At 53.7% G+C, this 18,583-nt stretch overlaps 8 protein-coding genes across 8 annotated transcripts; 5 read left to right on the top strand and 3 right to left on the bottom strand.

Moving 5' to 3' along the window:
* Window positions 1-1,128: 1,128 nt before the first annotated feature.
* Window positions 1,129-3,330, top strand: A1O5_07225 (uncharacterized protein; the record flags this gene model as incomplete). Its single annotated transcript, XM_007747814.1, has 2 exons — window positions 1,129-2,493; window positions 2,551-3,330. The coding sequence occupies 2 exons, from the start codon at window positions 1,129-1,131 to the stop codon at window positions 3,328-3,330; spliced, it is 2,145 nt and encodes a 714-aa protein (XP_007746004.1).
* Window positions 3,331-4,395: 1,065 nt separating this feature from the next.
* A1O5_07224 (uncharacterized protein) lies at window positions 4,396-7,232 on the bottom strand (the record flags this gene model as incomplete). Its single annotated transcript, XM_007747813.1, has 5 exons — window positions 4,396-6,158; window positions 6,206-6,846; window positions 6,894-6,979; window positions 7,028-7,120; window positions 7,188-7,232. The coding sequence occupies 5 exons, from the start codon at window positions 7,230-7,232 to the stop codon at window positions 4,396-4,398; spliced, it is 2,628 nt and encodes an 875-aa protein (XP_007746003.1).
* Window positions 7,233-7,767: 535 nt separating this feature from the next.
* Window positions 7,768-9,035, top strand: A1O5_07223 (CMGC/CDK protein kinase; the record flags this gene model as incomplete). Its single annotated transcript, XM_007747812.1, has 3 exons — window positions 7,768-7,817; window positions 7,865-7,961; window positions 8,010-9,035. 3 exons carry the CDS (start codon window positions 7,768-7,770, stop codon window positions 9,033-9,035), a joined length of 1,173 nt encoding a protein of 390 aa, XP_007746002.1.
* A 1,477-nt stretch (window positions 9,036-10,512) lies between these two features.
* Window positions 10,513-12,459, top strand: A1O5_07222 (uncharacterized protein; the record flags this gene model as incomplete). The annotated part of the gene is made up of 2 exons (XM_007747811.1): window positions 10,513-11,916; window positions 11,968-12,459. The coding sequence occupies 2 exons, from the start codon at window positions 10,513-10,515 to the stop codon at window positions 12,457-12,459; spliced, it is 1,896 nt and encodes a 631-aa protein (XP_007746001.1).
* Window positions 12,460-12,862: 403 nt separating this feature from the next.
* Window positions 12,863-13,914, bottom strand: A1O5_07221 (gluconolactonase; the record flags this gene model as incomplete). The annotated part of the gene is made up of 2 exons (XM_007747810.1): window positions 12,863-13,169; window positions 13,238-13,914. 2 exons carry the CDS (start codon window positions 13,912-13,914, stop codon window positions 12,863-12,865), a joined length of 984 nt encoding a protein of 327 aa, XP_007746000.1.
* A 924-nt stretch (window positions 13,915-14,838) lies between these two features.
* Window positions 14,839-15,873, top strand: A1O5_07220 (uncharacterized protein; the record flags this gene model as incomplete). Its single annotated transcript, XM_007747809.1, has 2 exons — window positions 14,839-15,637; window positions 15,743-15,873. The coding sequence occupies 2 exons, from the start codon at window positions 14,839-14,841 to the stop codon at window positions 15,871-15,873; spliced, it is 930 nt and encodes a 309-aa protein (XP_007745999.1).
* A 327-nt stretch (window positions 15,874-16,200) lies between these two features.
* Window positions 16,201-16,976, top strand: A1O5_07219 (cytosine deaminase; the record flags this gene model as incomplete). The annotated part of the gene is made up of 4 exons (XM_007747808.1): window positions 16,201-16,279; window positions 16,435-16,517; window positions 16,602-16,867; window positions 16,952-16,976. The coding sequence occupies 4 exons, from the start codon at window positions 16,201-16,203 to the stop codon at window positions 16,974-16,976; spliced, it is 453 nt and encodes a 150-aa protein (XP_007745998.1).
* Window positions 16,977-17,041: 65 nt separating this feature from the next.
* Window positions 17,042-18,331, bottom strand: A1O5_07218 (uroporphyrinogen decarboxylase; the record flags this gene model as incomplete). The annotated part of the gene is made up of 3 exons (XM_007747807.1): window positions 17,042-18,036; window positions 18,165-18,206; window positions 18,277-18,331. The coding sequence occupies 3 exons, from the start codon at window positions 18,329-18,331 to the stop codon at window positions 17,042-17,044; spliced, it is 1,092 nt and encodes a 363-aa protein (XP_007745997.1).
* Between the last annotated feature and the right edge of the window lie 252 nt (window positions 18,332-18,583).

Genomic DNA, 18,583 nt, shown 5'->3' with positions numbered 1-18,583 from the left:
CGGCAGGGTTGATGGACTGTGGCGTGTGTTCTGAATGGGAAATATGCTGGGACCGACGTTGCTGTGGACCGGAGGAGCGAAGACCTCGATAATTACCTCTTGCACGTTCTTGATACTCTCTCGGAGTGCCATGTCGTGCATCGTTGAAATTCTGGGGTCGAGGTTCCAGAGGATACTGGGGTGTTCGGGAAATAGGGGCGTGATTTCTCCCACTTCCACGAGGGGGTGGTTGTAGGGCCGGAAAATGATCGGCACTGGAAGTGAATGGGAGATTCCATCGATGGTGTTCTTGTTGGTCCTGTTGATCTTGGTGTAACCAGGCAGCTCTTGTCTGACCTTGGCCACGGTGATAGCTGCCTCGTCCACGAGGTGGCGGATGCTGAGCCAGCTCGTGGAGTCGATTCCAGACGTGAGGAGAGAAGCCAGACTGATCCCCTGGTGAATCCATGCTGTTCTTGATGAACCGCGAGCAAGATTCAGATGGAGCTCACAAGGATACGTGTCGGATCTGACATCGACAAGGAAGAGGTGAATCCATCAGCAGCGTATCACGAGGGGTGGAAAGGGACAGAAGTGGAAGAAGGGCTTTCTCCGTAAGTGACAAGTTGGTCGCGTCTATCAAGAGCCCCTTGAGATGAAATGAAAAGCTCGTCAGGCTGCGAAGTGAATGTGAATGGATGGATGAAAGAGGGTGGGTGCGTGAGTGAATCTAAGTGTTCGTCATTGCCTGTGAAACCGCATGTGCGACAAGCCGACAGCCGCCCGCGGTTAGATGGCAGGAAAACTCTAAACGCCCCCACGAACAGCCGCCTGGGGGTCATCGGGCTAAGTGCCTTGGCACCCACCTGCCGGCCGAGCAGCCCTCGTAGCCTAGCAGTTGGCGCCTAAGGAAGTTAGCGGGGGCAGGCGTGTGTATGACGGCAAAACCTGAAGCTGCCCTTGCATTTTATCCACAACACCACAGCCGCTTCAGGGCTTGCTGGCACCACTGCGTCTCTGCCATCTCCATCAACCACCGACCATTCTCTTTATCCCAGACTCACCAGTCACTGAGTCATCCCAAAAGACCCCTTATACCTTTCTTTCTGCATCCATCTTCACTGATGCCCCGATAGCGCAGACGCAGCAATGAATCCAGGTTCCGCCCCGTCTAGCGTGCCTGCAACTCGTCCTCCTGGCGCTCCTCCTATGGTCAGACGCAAGAAGCCAGCATCTGATCCCTTTTTTAAAGGTCCCAGGAACAATCCTGCCGGCACCAAGCCTCAACTGAATGGCCACCTTACGCCTCCGGTGAACGTCAACGGTCATCTACCACCCAAGCCCCAATCTTTAAATGCGCTCCCTCCACGCCCATCCTCTCCTTCCAAAGCAGTTATTCCGGATCGCGAGCGTGTGAGCGGCTTCAGTGACCCCCGAGTCGCGGCCGAAGGGATATCCTATACGGACTACAAATTGGTGACGACAAAGAGAGATCTCCTCAATAGCCTCAGGTATCATATCCTCCAGCTGGCTGGTGATAAACCCATAGACATTCGTAATGAAGCCGAGTTCCCGAAACCAGTTCGTCTGCATCGACGCGACCCTCGCGCTCCCCCTCCGGGCCAAGAGAAGGAAAAGAAAGAGGAAGAGAAACCAGAACCAAAGGATGGCCTCACCGCCGCAGAGAGAGAAGATCTGACCCGGCGGAAGGAAGCTCGGCAGAAAGAGCGCGAGGCTAACCTTGCGCAAATAGCCCCGTCGCAAAATACTGGCAAGAAGTTGAATTTTAAAAAGAAAACCCAACAAGTCTTCAGACCCGACTTCTCGGCCGAACAGAAACGACGGATCCAGACCAACTACGAAGAGAAACTGCCATGGCATCTTGAAGATTTCGAAAACAAGCATTGCTTCATTGGACACCATCAAATCGGCTCCGTGAGTTCCAACGCCGCCTTGATCTACGAGCCCTCGGTGGATGCGTCAACCGGCAAATTTCGGCTCATCCCTATCGAAAAGGTCTACCAATTCAAGCCGAAACGGGAGGACCTTCAAAAGATGTCTATCGAGGAAGTCGAAGCCGCAATGAAAAAGGGGGGCTCTGATCCCGAGTGGCTGATTCGCCACCGAGAAGCTCGAATTCAGGAAGCCCTGAAAGAGCGCGCTGCCAAAGAAAGTAGGGCACTCTTTTCTGGCGCAGCTCGGACAACAGTCGATGCAGGGAGGACTGGTGAGGAAGCAGATCTTGATTACGAAGACGACTTTGCCGATGATGAGGAGGGCGATCTCTTCGTAGACAAAGACGAGGATGAGAAGCTCGCAGAGAAGCGGATCAAGGAAGATCAATTGCAAGCTAATTTCCTCGATTTCAAGGACCTCAAGGAGTATGATGAGGCAGAAGCCCGAGAAAAGCGGGAAGCGGAGGCCAGAAAGAAGAATTTCCGACACATGAGAAAAGCCCTGGAGAGGCGGGAGCGGAATTACAATCATGGCAGTGATTCAGAATATGAATCCTCGGTAAGTTCTACCCTTTCTACACCATCAAAGACAGGCTCGCTAATACGGTGTGCAAAGACCGACAGCGAGGAAGAACGAGAGCGAATCGAGCGTGAGCGTCTCGCCAATGTCAAGAAGGAAGAAGAGGCTGAGGCCAAGAAATCCGCTCTGTCCTCTGGTGCAAACACGCCTTCGGGTCGAAAAGAGAAGAGGGGTTCCGATCGCGAAGATGAAGGCGGCATGAAGAAATCGACATCGTCGCGTTCATTGAAGCGCCCCGGCTCGCCAAATCTTTCTGACGCCTCGGGCACGGACGTCTCGACGCGGAAGAAGAAGATCAAGTCGAGACATCTGCCTTCTAGTCAACCTACGCCGGGTCATTCGAGGCCAATGTCCCCCGTCAATGTCCTACCCAGCTCCTCTGCTCCGCAAACCCTGGACCCCTTGGCGGCATTAAAGGGCCGAAAGCGCGGCGGTGCTACAAGTCCCGTGGGAGCTGGATCAGACACAGACACTGATGCCGCCGGCATGTCCGACAGCAGTCGTGCTCGACGCCTCAATCTCAAGATGTCGGCGTCCCCGCCTTCAACTGGCGCACCCGGAACAGCCTCACCGCAAGGTCAGCCATCTTCCCGGGCAGCGTCCCCGACCCCCGTCTCTGCTCCAGGTAGCGCTCCCAGACCGGTAGCGTTCCCTTCAGCACAAGACATCAAGAACGCAATCCCACCTCAAGGCATAACGATCAGAGACCTTATGAAGGTAGTAGCACATCCCAAGGACAAACAAAAGGATTTTGTGGCCTTAGTCAAGGAAGTAGCGAGTTATGACAAGGAGAGGGGTGTGCTATTGCCGAAATAGAAATGCGGCAGCAAACGATGCCGACATCGTTACCACCTACGGAGAATATGATCAGCGCGGTGCTTCGGAGAAATGGCGCCGTTCTGCGAGGCTGTGGAGGGGGCACCGTCACCGTTCTCGACCGACGAGAAGAAACAGCATTAGGGTCTATGGACCAAGCTAGGACCATTGATAGAGACGGGCGCTTATTATTACTGGAATGGATCGAGTCAGCGAGCAGACGCCACATGATTGCCTTGTGGTCATTTATCCCACAGGCCGTCGGGGCCCACGGCGTCACACTGACCGTTTCTGCGGGAAGTGCAATTCGTCGCGTTGGCGTCGAAGGGAGGTACCCTTTTACATCCGCCGAGGGAAGAGATCTTGCCTGAGATTCACCGGCGCAATCTCGAGATAGGGGATTACGTAGATGGTGGAAAGCAGAGGAAGTTAGAATTGACTGGCTGGCACGACACGACGCTGAAGACGAATGGCACCGAGAACATTGTGGCGGCGGGTCACCTTTTTTTCTTTCTCTCTTTTTTAGTCAGGTTAGCTACCAACATACTTGAGCTACCAACATACATCTATTGCGAGGGGGAGAAGACGAACATGTAGGCGCAGCTCAACTGGTTGGATCGATGTTGCCTCCCAGTCGAGTCTCTCTCTCTCTCTCTCTCTCTCTCTCTCTCTCTCTCTCTGTGTGTGTGTGTGTGTGTGTGTGTGAGAGAGAGAGTGATTGAGAGAGAGAACTAGGTAGAGGGGGTGAGTAGATACGTATCTAGACTTGTTCCTCACTCGTACGTGATGTATGCAGCAACCGATTCGAGGAGGGACAGTGGTGACAGTAAACAGTAAACAGCATCAAATCCTCTTTGAAAAGGGGAAGAATCAACAAATCAATCGCCGCGCTATATAGGATCCGTGTGTGGCTCCGCTGGTCATTCATTATATATGAAGCAGGAAACAACGCTCCCCAGTATCCAATTTACAACTCTTCCATCCTCCAAATTCGAATTCCTCTCATTTTGTAGCCCGGCTGCCTGTCTCACTCTCTTCCCACAGCAGCATGGTAGCAGAGATTCATCAGCTGGCAGTGTACCGTCCACTAACCAACTTCGACTTGGTCGGCACTGTCTCCCAGCTCTTCTTCACCGCCTCTGCATCCTCTACCGCCCCTCCGTCGTCGGCGAAGGGGTCGTTTTCCTTTGCAACGAGCTTCTCCACTCCGACACCACTGGCCGTTCGTCCAGGAATCTCAAATTTCACCTCGACGCCGCCCTTCTTCGCCATGCCGCCTTGGGTCATGAACCGAACCAGAAAGCGCTCCTGTTCTGGTTTCACCGTGAACTCGTTCATGCGCCACACCACTGATGAAGCTTTGCGGCGGAAGCTTGCGCCTTGGGTTGGCGCCATCATGGCAGACATCGCTTTGCCTGTCCCTTCACCAGTGGTGTTGAGATTCACGCTAATGTGCACATTTCTGAGTGTCAGAGGCTCGTTGCCAAAGACAGGGTTCAGACTATACAGCACAATTACACTCACTTGTCCCTCGACAATTTGCCACGCCGGTGTGATTAGGACCGGACTGTACCGGGCCAGATTGCTCTCTTCCATGTGTAGTTGGTACTTCAAGCAGATCATTGGGGTCGGTCTCCTCAGCGAGGAGACAAGCACGGAATAGCAGCCAGCCCGTTCCTCAGCTTGAGCTGCTGAGTCTTCAGGCGACTTGATCTGGCTCATGAATATGGGGTTCGCGGCGACTTTGTCGAGCAGTTCGAAATGCTGGATGCGGACAGTTTCAGTATCTGGGTCATGAAGGCCGGTCGGGTTGCATGCGAGCGCCACCTCGCCGAGGACGAAGGACCTACTGATGCCAGACTCGGTAAACCAGGAATGCACAGTTTCGATCACAGAGGCGTTAAGGCCCGGCTCGTGTAGATCGGGATGTGGACTTGGGCCGGCTAGACTTCTGGATGAGTGCATCGAGGCGGTGTCGGAGCCTATTGCACCGTGTTCGTCCTGGGAAAGTGCTACCACCGCTGGCCTTTGAATAGGAGACGCAAGGGTAACCTCGGGCGAGCTGGCATTCTCCGGTATAGTCATGGGCCCAGGAGTGCGAGCTGTGTGCGGTAGTGCCTCCGTGCTGCTCGGGATGTACATTGTATTTCGCACGTCTCTTCGTCCTCTCACACTTCCTTGGACACGGTTAATGCCGGCATTTTGTGCTTGTGAGCGGAGCTGGTTGGCCATGTTGTTCATCGCTAGTTGAGCTTCGCTTTCGTCTTCTTCGATCGGCTTGTCCCGGATCATGAAGTTCCGGGCCGATTCGTCCGCTGGGCCGGAAACGAAGGCTGCCTCTTGTTGAGCCTGAGCCATGGAGCTCGTGGTCTCAGGGACGGGTGGTTGATGGAATATAGCCTGTTGATATGGGTTGTTGCTGAACTGGGCAGGTGGCGGGCTGATATTGTCTGCCAAGCCAGGTTGAGTTGGAGCAACAGTCGGCTGCGATTCCAAAGGACTTTGTGGCTGGGTAGTTCCATTAGTTAGAGGTAGAGGCAGCGGTGGCTCCGACATGTCTCGAATGGGAAGATCGTGTCGTCGATCTTGAGAAACTGAAGACATCGGCCGATCTTGAGTCGCAGCCGGTGTAAGACCCTGTCCTGACTCCTCCAAGTCCTGGAAGCTCCGGGATGAATCTCCTCTTCTGAAAGGCACAAATCGAGTCCTCCTTTTCTCTTCTGTGGAAGGCACTGGCGGAGCGGTGCTCTTCCTTCTGTTCATGACCGTACCAAGGCGCTTGAGACCACCCAATTTGCTCTTCTCCTTGTGTGGCGGAGCATCGGGCACTGGGAACACGTCAGAACCAGCCAAATGACAAGCTGATCGAACTCACATGGAGCCAGTCTATCCTGGCCAGCAAAAGAATTTGAGCGTTGACTCTGCCCTTCAGATGTGCCCCGCGGTGGCGGCGGTGTTGGCGGAGCACGGATTGAGGAACTGGTCGGCCTTCCACCAGCTGTCGCTGAACTGAGCCTTCTCAGGGTGCCGGCTCCTCTACTGACGGCTCTTGCTGCAAAGGTCTTTATTTCGTCCGCCGTCTCGACGTTGAGCAATGCATTCAGACAAGACTCTGCGCTAACCTTATTCTTTTCGATACAGTCGACCTCGTGTGTCTGGAACTGCGTAAGAACGTCTCGTAGATGGTTGACTCGCGACTCGTCCACGATTTGCAACTGTTCAAAGACATATGGTGCTTGTGATTCCCACTGACGCGAGGCATCTTCCACCGTTGAGCTGGCTGTGTCAGCCCGTCTTCCACCTTTTGCAGCCTTTCTCTGTGCGCTAGACAGCTCCTTTGCAATCGACATCAGGTTTCCCTGTGCGGTGTTTAGGTTGTGCATTGCTTTGTTCCGTGTCGCCCAGCTGCGCAAGGGGGTTTCGACGTCGGTTTCGATCTTGGTAGCAAGGGTTTCGTGCGATGCCGCGAGGTTTTCGGTGCCGGAGACAATTCGCTGCCAGGGCATCTGGAAAATGCTGCGTCGATTTAGCAACCCTAGACAGCCGGCCGAGACAGTGCATACCCAAGAGCGGCGGCTCCATCTTGTTGTGGCCTTCGCGCAAGCTTCCGCAGACCCGCGACATAGGCCTCCTCTACCTTCCGACGTTCCTGCGCGAGTGTCAACATCTAGGTCGATGTGTTACACGAGTGACTGACCTGAAGCCAATCGGCAATGTCACTGTTGATCTTGGTAATGAGCGTGACACGGTCATTGAGGATGTTTACGGCTTGCTCCGGTTGCAACGAGGCCTGGCGCAAAGAAAAGATGAGTTTCACTACAGTCGGAGGCTCACGGGTTTTCGAGGGGAGGTCTTACCAGAAGATTTAGATATTCAGTCCGCTGGTAATCCGTGTTGGACATGGCGTAAAGGTTATCCAAGCATTAAACACACTCTATTCAAGTGAACAAACACAGATATATCCCAAGACAAAGTGGCATGGCACATAAAAGAAATCAGATGAGGTGTGGAGTCTGGAGTCGGCACGACGAGACTCGATGAAGCAGGGGAAGAAGGAAATGGTCTGGAAGCTCTGGTGGCTCTTCGGTATTTGGCGGGTCACGATTACATACGTACTGTACCTGCTACCAGTCAGACTGCGCACTGCAGACTCTCCCTCCACATTTTGGTTCGGGGAATTCTAAAAGCTTGTCACTCTCCCGCACAGTCCTCGTTTCGAAGCTGCTCTGGCTATACTACGTTGACTACGGAATGCCCTCTACACTGGCTAGATCGGGTTTGGGTGTTTCTGCGTCAAATGAGCTCTCACACTCTCTCCAGACTGTTCCCAAGAGTCCGAGCACCGATTTCCATGCCCCCGAATCCTACAAGGCTCCCAGCAGGACAAGCACAGAACAGGAGGGACAGAACAGGACTTCTCTCAGCACATCACTCACCATGCCCGCAGACATCAGCTTCACCGAGAGACTGAGCAACATTGTGTCTCTGTAAGAATAAGCAGACAGTTTCTGCTGTCTCGTCTAATCTACGGCAGGGCGAATGCCTTCATTTCAGCAGGAAACGATGGAGACATAGCTCGCAACAAGGCCAGAGATCTCGAAGGGGAACTCCTGCAGTCAGCTTCTTCTCCAGTATCCAGCCCTCCAATGGTCCCAGCAATTCGCCGCTGACTGCACCAGGAAGAATACCAAAGACAGCTGCAAAAGGCTCTAAAAGCCACCCAAGCGCAAAATGCAGCGCCAGCGGACGAAACCGAGCTCCCCCAAGAGCAAGAGATATTGAACCTCGAAGGCCCCAGCTTCGGTGCTTATAAATATGCAACTTACCATACAGACGGGCAAATGTCGACCATTTTCAAAGCGCAGGCAAAGGACGAGAACGCTCCTGTTCGAATTGTGGCCCTCAAAGTCACCCATCCGGGAATGATGACTCCGCCCCATAACTCGGAACGAGAGGCTAGGCTGCTTGTCAAGGCGCGCCATGAGCATGTGGTGCCTCTTCTAGACACCATTCACGAATCGGGAGGAAGACTCGTCCTCGTCTTCCCTTTCCTCAGGCAAGACCTGGAGAATCTTCTCAGATCGGACCGGCTGGACCGACAGCAGAGCAGCATGGTGTTCGACGGACTCTTCCAGGCCTTGGAACATATTCATGCCTTAGGCATGATCCATAGAGACGTCAAGCCATCCAACATCCTACTAAAAACCATGAGCGGGCCTGTCTATCTGATAGACTTCGGTATCGCATGGTCTCCAGACGATAAGGACTCCGAGCCTGCGGATACCAAGATCACTGACGTCGGTACGACTTGCTATCGTCCACCAGAGATCCTATTTGGAGATCGGTCGTACGACACCTCGTTGGATATGTGGGCAGCGGGTTGTGTTGTTGCGGAAATGGTCAGGGACGGCCACCATCCACTATTCGATGCCGGTCCATTGGGAAGCGAGTTAAGCCTGATCAAGTCCATGTTTACAACACTTGGGACGCCGGACGTGGACAGTTGGCCCTCTGCAGAAGCATGTCGTGACTGGGGAAAGATGCGATTTCAGAAGTTTCCAGCAAAACCATGGAAGGAAATTCTTCCTGGGGCTTCTGTAGCCGCCATTGACTTTGTCTCCAAAACTGTCTTCTATGAAAAGACAAGGAGATTGACTGCAAAAGAAGCTCTGCGGCATGACCTAAAATCGGTTATTGGGGGATGATGATAACATTTTGAGAGGGACATGTGATGTAGTCTGTACAATTTTCGCCTAGATCTTGAGGAGCGAGTTGACTATTTTAACAGAGATGGTCCCATGAAAACGGGCGATCCAGACTTTGGCAACCGCCGTTAGTCGGTCTTCAGAGCAGGCCATATGGGCATCTCTTGAGGCGTAAGTACTCAGCACCCTCGGCACCAAACGCGAGGCTGATCGACAGATGATCGATAACACGACAAGTGTGGATAGAAGATCGAAGGCGAAGGCCTGACGAATCACCAATCAATATATCAACATTCTGGACAGAGGTCGAATCAGAGTGCGAGAGGGATTGACGAGTGTTTGATGGGTGGGACAAGAGCGGAGAAGTTTGCAGGTGGACGACAATCTCATGGCGGACGAGGGAGTTGATAAAAATAATGGATGATGATCCAGTGGATGAAGCGTTTATCAGGCTCTTCCTTGTCGGCAAATCTCGCGTGCAGAAGCTTCTTTACTCGGATGTTTCTCGTGGCTAGCAGACGCGTACCAGATCAGGCCCTCACCACGCATACAAGCACTTCATACCTCCATCGTATCTACAAGCACATAGGTAGAGAGAGCAGTACCTCGTACCTATCTAGTAGTCGCTGAAAACGACACAATTATTTCGAAAGCACATGCGGGAAACCACAGCGTCACTTGTCAACGGGACTGTGGTGCAACGTTGAGCGAAAAAGGAGCAATCTCGCTCATCGGCCGCTAACGCTGCAGGTACAGGGGCGCCTAAACTATATCGGGGCCTGGGGCGTCCGGCGGCGCTTGGGTGGCTTGGGCTACTAAGGCCTAAATCCAGGCACACCAATCATCAGTCCCAGGGACCCCTGAACGCCCATGTTTAATCATCCCGCTGCCTCCCTCGTCCACGCCCTGCCCTCACCTGCCCAGTCGCAACTGCGCCTACGTTTGAAACAGCTTCAGTCAAACCACTTTCCCTTCGTCTCTTATCTCACCACCGCGTCACTGCCACGGCCCACGGCCACTGCACTCTCTCATCTCCCTCTACTGGGTAGCTTCGATTCTCTCGCTCCTTCTTCTTGCTTGCTCTCTTCTGCTCGAAGCTCGTCGACGACGCGGAGTCCATTCTTGACATCCTTTCGATTCTTGCCTCTCTTCCTTATTCATCCCTATTATCCATTGAGTGTGAATTGTCGCCCCTCTTTTATCGACAATTCATCACCAGCCGCTCCTTCACCCTCTTACCTTTCCAAGTCACTCCATCGTCGTCGAACGATTCCAGCAGCGCTGTGACATATCCAGCTGTACACTTTCATCAAACACCTCAGCTTCAACCGCCGGCCCAGGCCTGTTCTATACCCTTTCGACACAATCGGCGACGATCAAGAATCCGCCTGAACCAGCTTCGCATCTGCGTTACCAGATACATTCTCCCCCCCCCCCCCATTCAGGCCGAGTTCAACAAGCAGTAGACCTAAAAAAGATGAAGATGAATTTCCACGACAAGGTGGTGGAGCTGGCCAGGCGTCAAGATTCCATCACTGATGGAGGCACTGTTTATTCTGTCGTTTATGTCACGGCAGAGCCAACCTTTACTGGTGTCATTGGAGGCTATACCACTCTCACTGGCGATTCCTCTGCCACTGAGACCGCCACACAGGATTCCAGCGCGAGTGCCGCCAGATCATCCTCTCCCACCGCTGGCTCATCCACGGGCTCAACTGGGAGCGTTGCGCCGACCACTGCTACTCCCCTAGTTGCACCGACAACCAGAGGCAATGGCTCCCCGACCGCGTTCTCCTCCCTATCAAACACAGATAGTGGTGCAATTGCGGCGGCTACCGGCACTCCTGACTCTTCAAGCCCAAGTTCCGGCCTCTCCTCAGGTGCGAAAGCAGGTATCGCCATTGCGGTCATCGCAATTGTGGGTCTGATTGCTGTCTTCCTGCTATGGCTACTCGGGAAGAAGAGGCGTGAGCGTGAGGCACAAGCCGCCACGGACAATGAGAAGCACAATCCTGGTGCTGGAGTCAGCAGCACGGAGATGGCGACTAGGAGTCCACCCATCAGCTCAACCGCTCCCCGAATCAGCCTCAGGCCTGTGTCTCGAATGTTGCCTGAATTCATGGGAGCGTCTTCTAAGAGCAGACTCAGCGCCGGCAATCTACTCACTACCATCGGAGAATCGGATTCCGCCCGTGCTTCTGGCTCTGCTCGAAACTTGAGTCCCTCGCCTCAACCACGCGGCCCAAGCCCAACTCGTCAACGAGGTCCAAGTCCAGCTCCTCGCCGATCTCAGGATGATAATCCGAACAACCCATTTGCTGATCCCAAAAATCCATTTGCAGACCCCGAGAAAGCGATTGTAGCCCCGGCCACGCCAAGCAGCGTGGCATCCACTGCCAAACCAGCTCCTGTCGTTCCAGCCATTGCTGTCACTGGTGTTGCTGCTGCTGCTGCTACTGCCGCTGCCCTCGCACCCGCCCCGATCATCGAAGCCAAGCCAGTTTCAGCTCTCTCCGAAGGTCCAACTGCTGCGCCCGCTGTCATTCCCGCTCCAGAACCAGTTCAAGCTCTCACTGCGGCTCCTGCATCCGCTCCAGCGTCGAAACTCGCACCAGCGCCGGAACCAGTTCCTGTTCCAGCCTCTGCGTCTGCTCCGGCTCCCATTCCTGTTCCCGTTGCCCAACCCTCACCAAAACAGACTCCTTCTCCTGCTAGTTCGGCGCCAGCATCGCCAGCTCTCGTCTCCGCCGGCGGCCCTGGATCCGAACCTCAAGGCAATGTTTACCGCGTTTTGATGGATTTTGTGCCTTCCATGGACGACGAACTTGAGTTGAAGAACGGTCAACTGGTTCGTCTACTTCACGAGTATGATGATGGATGGGTAAGTGTTGTATTTCTGTTGAATTAGTCAAGTATTTTAATGTATTCCTAGGCGCTTTGCATCCGACTTGATCGATCCCAGCAGGGTGTGGTTCCGAGAACCTGCCTCGCCGCCAAACCATCCAAGCCCAAGCCATCTCATCTCAACCAATATGCCCGACCACCACCACCTGGAGCGCCGGGGTCTCGCCCCGGGTCTCGGCCCATGTCCCCAGCTGGCGGCCCCAGGTCTGGCATGGGTCCTCAACGCCCGATGAGTCCTGCAGGGAGACCGATGAGTCCTAGTGGAAGAATGAGTCCGGCCCCAATGCGTAAACCGATGAGCCCAGGCTTCAATCAAGGACCGAGATCGATGTCTCCGGGCCCGAGAATGGGACCGCCAGGTCGAAGCATGTCCCCTGGACCATATGGTGTTCGCGGCGGTCCACCACCAATGGCCGTTGCAAATCGACCAAGGAGCAATTCTGCGAGCAACATAAGGGACAAGCGCAACTCTCCTGCCGGTCCGTCGAAGCTAGGACCCGGCGCGGGCATGGCTCTCTAAATTAAAAATCTTCGATATCTCTTGAATGTCCACAGCTTCTTCGATGAGACGACCATTGCAGACGGGTTCCACCATAGCCCTAGGATATGCATTGTACGATGGAGATCAGTATTGTTGACAGCTTGTGGACTTAGTGCCTGGCCTTGATCTTTTTGTGCTTTAACCTTTCCAACACGATGTTTTTGTTCATTTCTGGAACAAATTGTCGAAGAAGTCCCGTTGTTAAAGAGGACTAGATGCTGTTTAGCGGATGGTAGTATGGGGACTGGAGAACAGGCGTCCAGGCGACCAAGACAAAGACAAAGACATGTCTTATGCCAGGATAGATAGATAATACCCACATGAATGAATATCCCTTACGTTTGAGGCCACAGTAGGCAGGTTCTTTCGAGTCTCATTTAGTCTACAGTTTGAGTAGGGCTCCTCGAACCGTCGGCGCCAGCTGGGCTCGCCACAGTCTCTTCTCATTCAGCAGAAACAGCCCTCCTCGTGAGCCGAAGCAGAAATTGGCCACTCCGCCCTGCACACAGATTTTGCCTAGCAAAGTTCCTCCAGGCGACCAGACATAGACTCCATCGCCACATCCGCTGTACACGTTGCCGTCCATATCGCATTTGATGCCGTCAGGGATCCCCGTGTCGCAGAACGCAAACAGTCTTCGATTCGTTAGGAATGGCTCTCCTGCGTACTCCCGGACATCAAAAGCGTATCTGCACAAGAAACAATGAGCTGCGAGCCTTCTAACGAGGCCAGTGTAGAGCGGGGAAGATATACTAACATTGTCGATGCTCTGGTGTCATCGATATCGCCTGTTCCCCGAGTCCAGTCAGTGTCGGTCACATAAACGGTCTTCTCGTCCGGCGAGAAGCAGATTCCGTTCGGTCTGCCGAACCCATCCGCCATGGCTCGAATTCCGCGCGTCGTCGGCTTGTATCTGTAGACCTGGTTTGGAAGACGTGGTTTGGACTTAAACCCTCCATCGAAGCCATAACAGGGATCGGTGAACCAAATGCTTCCGTCGCTGTGGACGACGACATCGTTTACCGCGTTGAATGGCCGTCCATGGAAACCCGCCACAACCAACTCGGTCTTGTACGGAGGAGTGATGTCCACAAGGTAGAGACCACTGGGAGCAGACCCGGAGCCTTGGGCACAGATTAGCATTTTATCCTGGCCGTAGTTGACACCTCCGTTGGCCATCTCGACCTCGGGACAGCTAATCTCCTCGCTTTGCACATTCCCGTCGTCCGTCAAGATGATCTTGGAGATTTCCACTCTTCGGTGACCTTCTCCGTCCACTAACTGGTTGCTGGTGATGAACAGCTCATTTTTCTCGGGTATAAACACTCCTGCTTCGTGAGCGAAGGGATAATCTTTTTCGAGCAGTAGGTCGAGCTGAGGGGCGTCTCCTATAAGAGCGTGGAAGGCGGAATCGTATATCTGGAAGTACTCCATGTTCTCGAGTACAGCAGCCAAAATATCGTTCGAGTGATGGGAGATTGGTATGTTTTTCTCCTTCCTTGCAGGGATGAGGAGGTCAGAGAGGAGAGGTGGGGAATCAAAAGACCTGTACTTCGTCTCAACTCTCAAGACTCTTGTTTGATGGCACTTGTTTCAAGGTGTACAGTATGTATCTGCATGTTCGGTTTTGCATGTATACCAGAGAATCAAGAACTGCTCCGCCTCAGAGTCTGGTCCGACGAGGGTTCTTCCAATACATCCCAAGGACATCCCCAGCCTCCACAACAACATCCCCAAACTCATGTTGACCATTGTTGACCATGCTATACCACCTTGCTATTATTTACTTGCGTTCGGCTGTTGTCGCACTTCTCGGGCATGCTTCTACTTGTCGCTGTTCATCGGTTCCTGTCATGCAAGTCATATTGACGACGTCGTACTGCTACCCAGTGCCCTTAACCGACAAGCATCCAGAGAAGCATGTCTCAATAAGCGAGATACCGAAAATGGATGGCTTAATCAGCCTGGCAAACTATACGGTGATACTACAAGTCTTCTTGGCTTGGTGATTCGGTAGTGTCCTCAAGTTGCTGGCCTCTGTCAAGATTGCGATTCAGCTCGATTGATAGTCGAGAAACCTTACCGTCTTATTCCCCCGGTTAGCATGGATGGCCTGATCCGGCCTCGAAAGTCGTCCATGGTAATAGTGGACGGATAGTTGCATGAGCTGAAACCGTACTCTGTCGCTGGATCCAGTCCATGGAGGGTTACATATGTATATGAAGGAGATTTACCCCGACACAGGGGGTCACTCTCCTCCAGCTATGAGCTACGAGCACATTATTGATTGAAGATTCTCTGCTCTCGGTCCTACTTATCGACGGCCATCTCTTGCAACTCACTAACGCTGCAGTCAGCATGACAAGCCTCCTCCCTCTAGTAGACCTTGCAGGTCTTAAAGGCAAGTGCATCCTGGTCACCGGCGGAGCATCAGGTTTGGGGCTGGAAGCGGCCCAACTGTTCGCCTCAAGGGGCGCCTACGTGACCATTGCCGACGTCCAACCTCCCCTCGACGAAGATATTCTCACCAAGGAAGGCCAACACACTCAATACGTCTACTGCGACGTGAGCGACTGGGACAGTCAAACCGCCGCATTTCAGAAGGCAATCTCATTCTCGCCGACAAAATGCCTCGACGTCGTGACAGCCTTTGCGGCAGTCGACCCGCTTGAGAATCTGATTGACCAGGTCAAGGCCAGCCGGGAAGTGGCGCTAGAGTCGCCGCCGCTTGCTCCCTCGCTCAAGTGCCTCGATATCAATCTGAAGGGGTCATACTATTCGGGGGCGCTGGCGTTGCATTACTTTCAACTCAAGCCGCAAATTCCACCTGCGCCCTCGGCATCCGCCGCCGTCACAAAGGCTCTTATTTTCATCTCCTCTCTGGCAGGTTATCTGGACGACGACCACAGCATCGCCTACACGACTTCGAAATTCGGCACGAGGGGCCTCTTTCGCGCCTTGCGTCGCCGAGCACGCGACGAGATGAACACCCGTGTCAATCTGGTTGCCCCTTGGGCCATCAAGACGCCGATGACGGCGCCGATCATAAAAGCACTTGAGGGCATGGGAATCGAGGATGGCAGGGGGATCACATTTGCGAGCAAGGAGACTTGTGCACAGGCCGTGGGAAGAATCGCACTGGACGAGACGTTGCATGGTAGGTTGCCCCCAGCTGGCTTATCCCTCTTTTCAATCCACCGGAAGCCTCCCCACTTCTGAGAGCTCTGCCCTGAATCTAACCTGGCACGATGTCTGCCTGCAGGACGTGCATTCGCCATCATGCCGGAAGGAGCATTTGATATCAAAGACGACATTGAGGGAGGGTACGGTGGTGAGGAACTGAAAGTGCTGATGTCGTGGAGGAAGGCGGCGGGAGATTTCCTGCAAGGTTGAGATAAGTAGACAGCTTTGTGGATCAGGTCGAAGGGGGATACACATTGGCCTGTTGTGTGATTGAGATGGCCGGCTCATGGAGATGGAAGATGCTCTGCCTACGGAACGGTCACCTTCTTTTCAACTACACATAGACATATGTCACATGTATATCAGATCGGAGTAGCGCGAGGCAAGGCTGATATCGCAGTCGGAGTTCCGAGCTCCCACGGCCTCTGCTGCCTCTCCTATAAATACATTGTTACCTCCTTCTCTCGCACGCGCGCAATCCAGTTGACAGTCTATCTGTCCTTTTCCAAACCTAGCGTTAACGAACCCAACAACAACATGTCGGAAACAGATCCAGGCTTTCTCGCAGCCGTGGAAGAAGCCCGGCAAGGGTTCACGGAAGGAGGGGTCCCGATAGGTACGTGCCGCACACGCGCTGTTACTCCCTAGTATTCCTCCCTCCCTCTCCTTTCCTTCTTCCCTTTGCCCGCTCTGACGGGGCGGGAAAATTCCAATGCCTCCGGAGTGGACGAGAAGGGAAAAAAAGGGTTCGCTAAGGAAGGTTGAGGATAGGGGCGTGCCTGGTCTCCAAGGACGGCAAGATCCTCGGCCGGGGACACAATATGCGAGTCCAGAAGGGGAGCGCTACGTTGCATGTAAGTCTTCTCTCCTCTCGGATGTCCTTTTTTGGCTCTTTTCACTTCTCTCGACCATAACGCTGAGGGTCCATGATGTGCAAGGGCGAAATCTCCGCTCTGGAAAACTCGGGTCGTCTTCCGGCCTTGGCCTACGCGGGCGCCACCATGTACACGACCTTGTCGCCCTGCGACATGTGTACTGGCGCCTGCATCCTCTACAAGATCGCCCGGGTAGTGATAGGCGAGAACAAGACCTTCGTGGGCGGAGAGGAGTATCTCAAGGCAAGAGGCGTCGAGGTCGTGGTGTTGGAGAACGCCGAATGTATCGGGCTGATGACGAGGTTTATCGAGGAGAAACCGCATGTGTGGTATGTCCTGTTCTTTTCTTATTCTTCTAAATTCGTCTTTTGGCATTGGGGACTTTTTCTTTTGTCTGATGGGAAGCCTACTAGGAACGAGGATATTGGGGAGCAATGATATACAGCAAACCTCCACGCAACCATTCCCTTCCTCAGCAGTGTCTCCCTTTTCCTTTGCGGCCTTTATGCAGTACACCTGTGGATCTCCTCGAAGAAGAATTTCAAATCGTCTGGGTCGACGCCAGGGGTCACGCCATGTCCGAGATTCGCGATCCATCGTTCTTTGCCCCCTCCGAAGCCCTCAACCATGTTCTCGACAACTTTCGTGATGGCCCCATGGCCTCCATAGAGCACGCCGGGGTCAGCATTACCTTGCAAAGTGACTCTCCCTCTTGCTATCTTCACCGCATCCTTGGGATCGTGCAGCCAATCCAGTCCCACAACATCGTAGCCCAGGTCGCAGAGTTCGTCCAGAGCGTACCATGCACCCTTTGCGAAGACGACCATGGGGACCACGTCTTCACCAATCTCCCGTAACCGCTTGGGTAGGTTCTCTGCAATATACCTTAATGACGGGAGACAGATCTCCTTGAACGATGCCGGCGACAGTTCTCCCGCCCAGGAGTCGAAGACTTGCACAATCTGTGCTCCTGCAGCCACTTGTAATGTGAGGTGCTCGACGCAGATCGCCGACATCTTCTTCAAGAGGACCTTGCTCTCTTCCGGATACTTGTAGACCCACGTCTTTGCTTCCTTGAACATTTTTGTCCCGCCTCCTTCCACCATGTAGCACAGCAGTGTCCAGGGCGCGCCGCAAAACCCAAACAACGGCACTCGTCCGGCCAACTTCTCCCTCGTCAGTGTGATGGCTTTGTACACGTAGTCCAGTTCCTTCTTCACGTCAACCTCTCTCTTCACAATCTCCTGGTACTGTTTGTCCGACGGGCTCCGGAGCGGGTTCGGGAACTTGGGCCCCACGCCGTCGACCATCAGGACTTCCATGCCCATTGCCTGTGGGATGACGAGGATGTCGGAGAAAATAATCGCCCCGTCAATGAGGCCGTCGTAGCGATCGATAGGTTGGAGAGTCAGGGTGGAGGCGATCTCAGGGGAGCGGCAGCACTCGAAGAAGTCGTGCTTGCCTTTGGCCTTGTGGTACTCGGGAAGGTAACGACCGGCTGTTTTTATCCCGCCCCCAAAACCGCGGAACGTTAGTGCCTTGGAAAAAGCTATAGAAGAGAGGAGAGAAAACAGAGTTAGAGAGCAGAAGGGGCGTGGGCAACTGACCGCCACAGCAGCAGCGTACCTTGTCGCATCACCCATATTGGTGGTCTGTCAACTTTCTCACCTGTAAATCTGGTTTAGAGGGGGGTTGTATTCTGTTGGCACGCTTTGGACGCTGTGCCGGCTTCACGCACCTCGTGCGGCTCGAAGGAGTCGATCATTCTTGAGAGGCGGCCAATTTTTCTCCATCTTCCAAAACCTGTTCACCACGAAATGTCTATTTTTGGTTTGGGCCGTGCTTGTTGGAGAGGAGCCTGCTACAATACTCCCATTCGTATTTCAACAAGTTGTGATTGTCAATGATGTTTAGAGGGGCATTTTTTTCCGGTTGCGCCGAGGTTTTTCCCAGCCTTGCAGATCCGAAATCCCCCCTTCCTCCAGCAAGGCTGCGTGAGGAGCACTAAACAATAGGTACGGGGGTGTTGGGACAGTCCCATTGTG

This window comes from Cladophialophora psammophila, assembly GCF_000585535.1.
Source record: "Cladophialophora psammophila CBS 110553 chromosome Unknown aczJe-supercont1.11, whole genome shotgun sequence".
Lineage (NCBI taxonomy): Eukaryota > Fungi > Ascomycota > Eurotiomycetes > Chaetothyriales > Herpotrichiellaceae > Cladophialophora > Cladophialophora psammophila.
The sequence above is the reverse complement of the archived record's forward strand: the minus strand, read 5'-3'. Positions and strand labels throughout refer to the sequence as shown.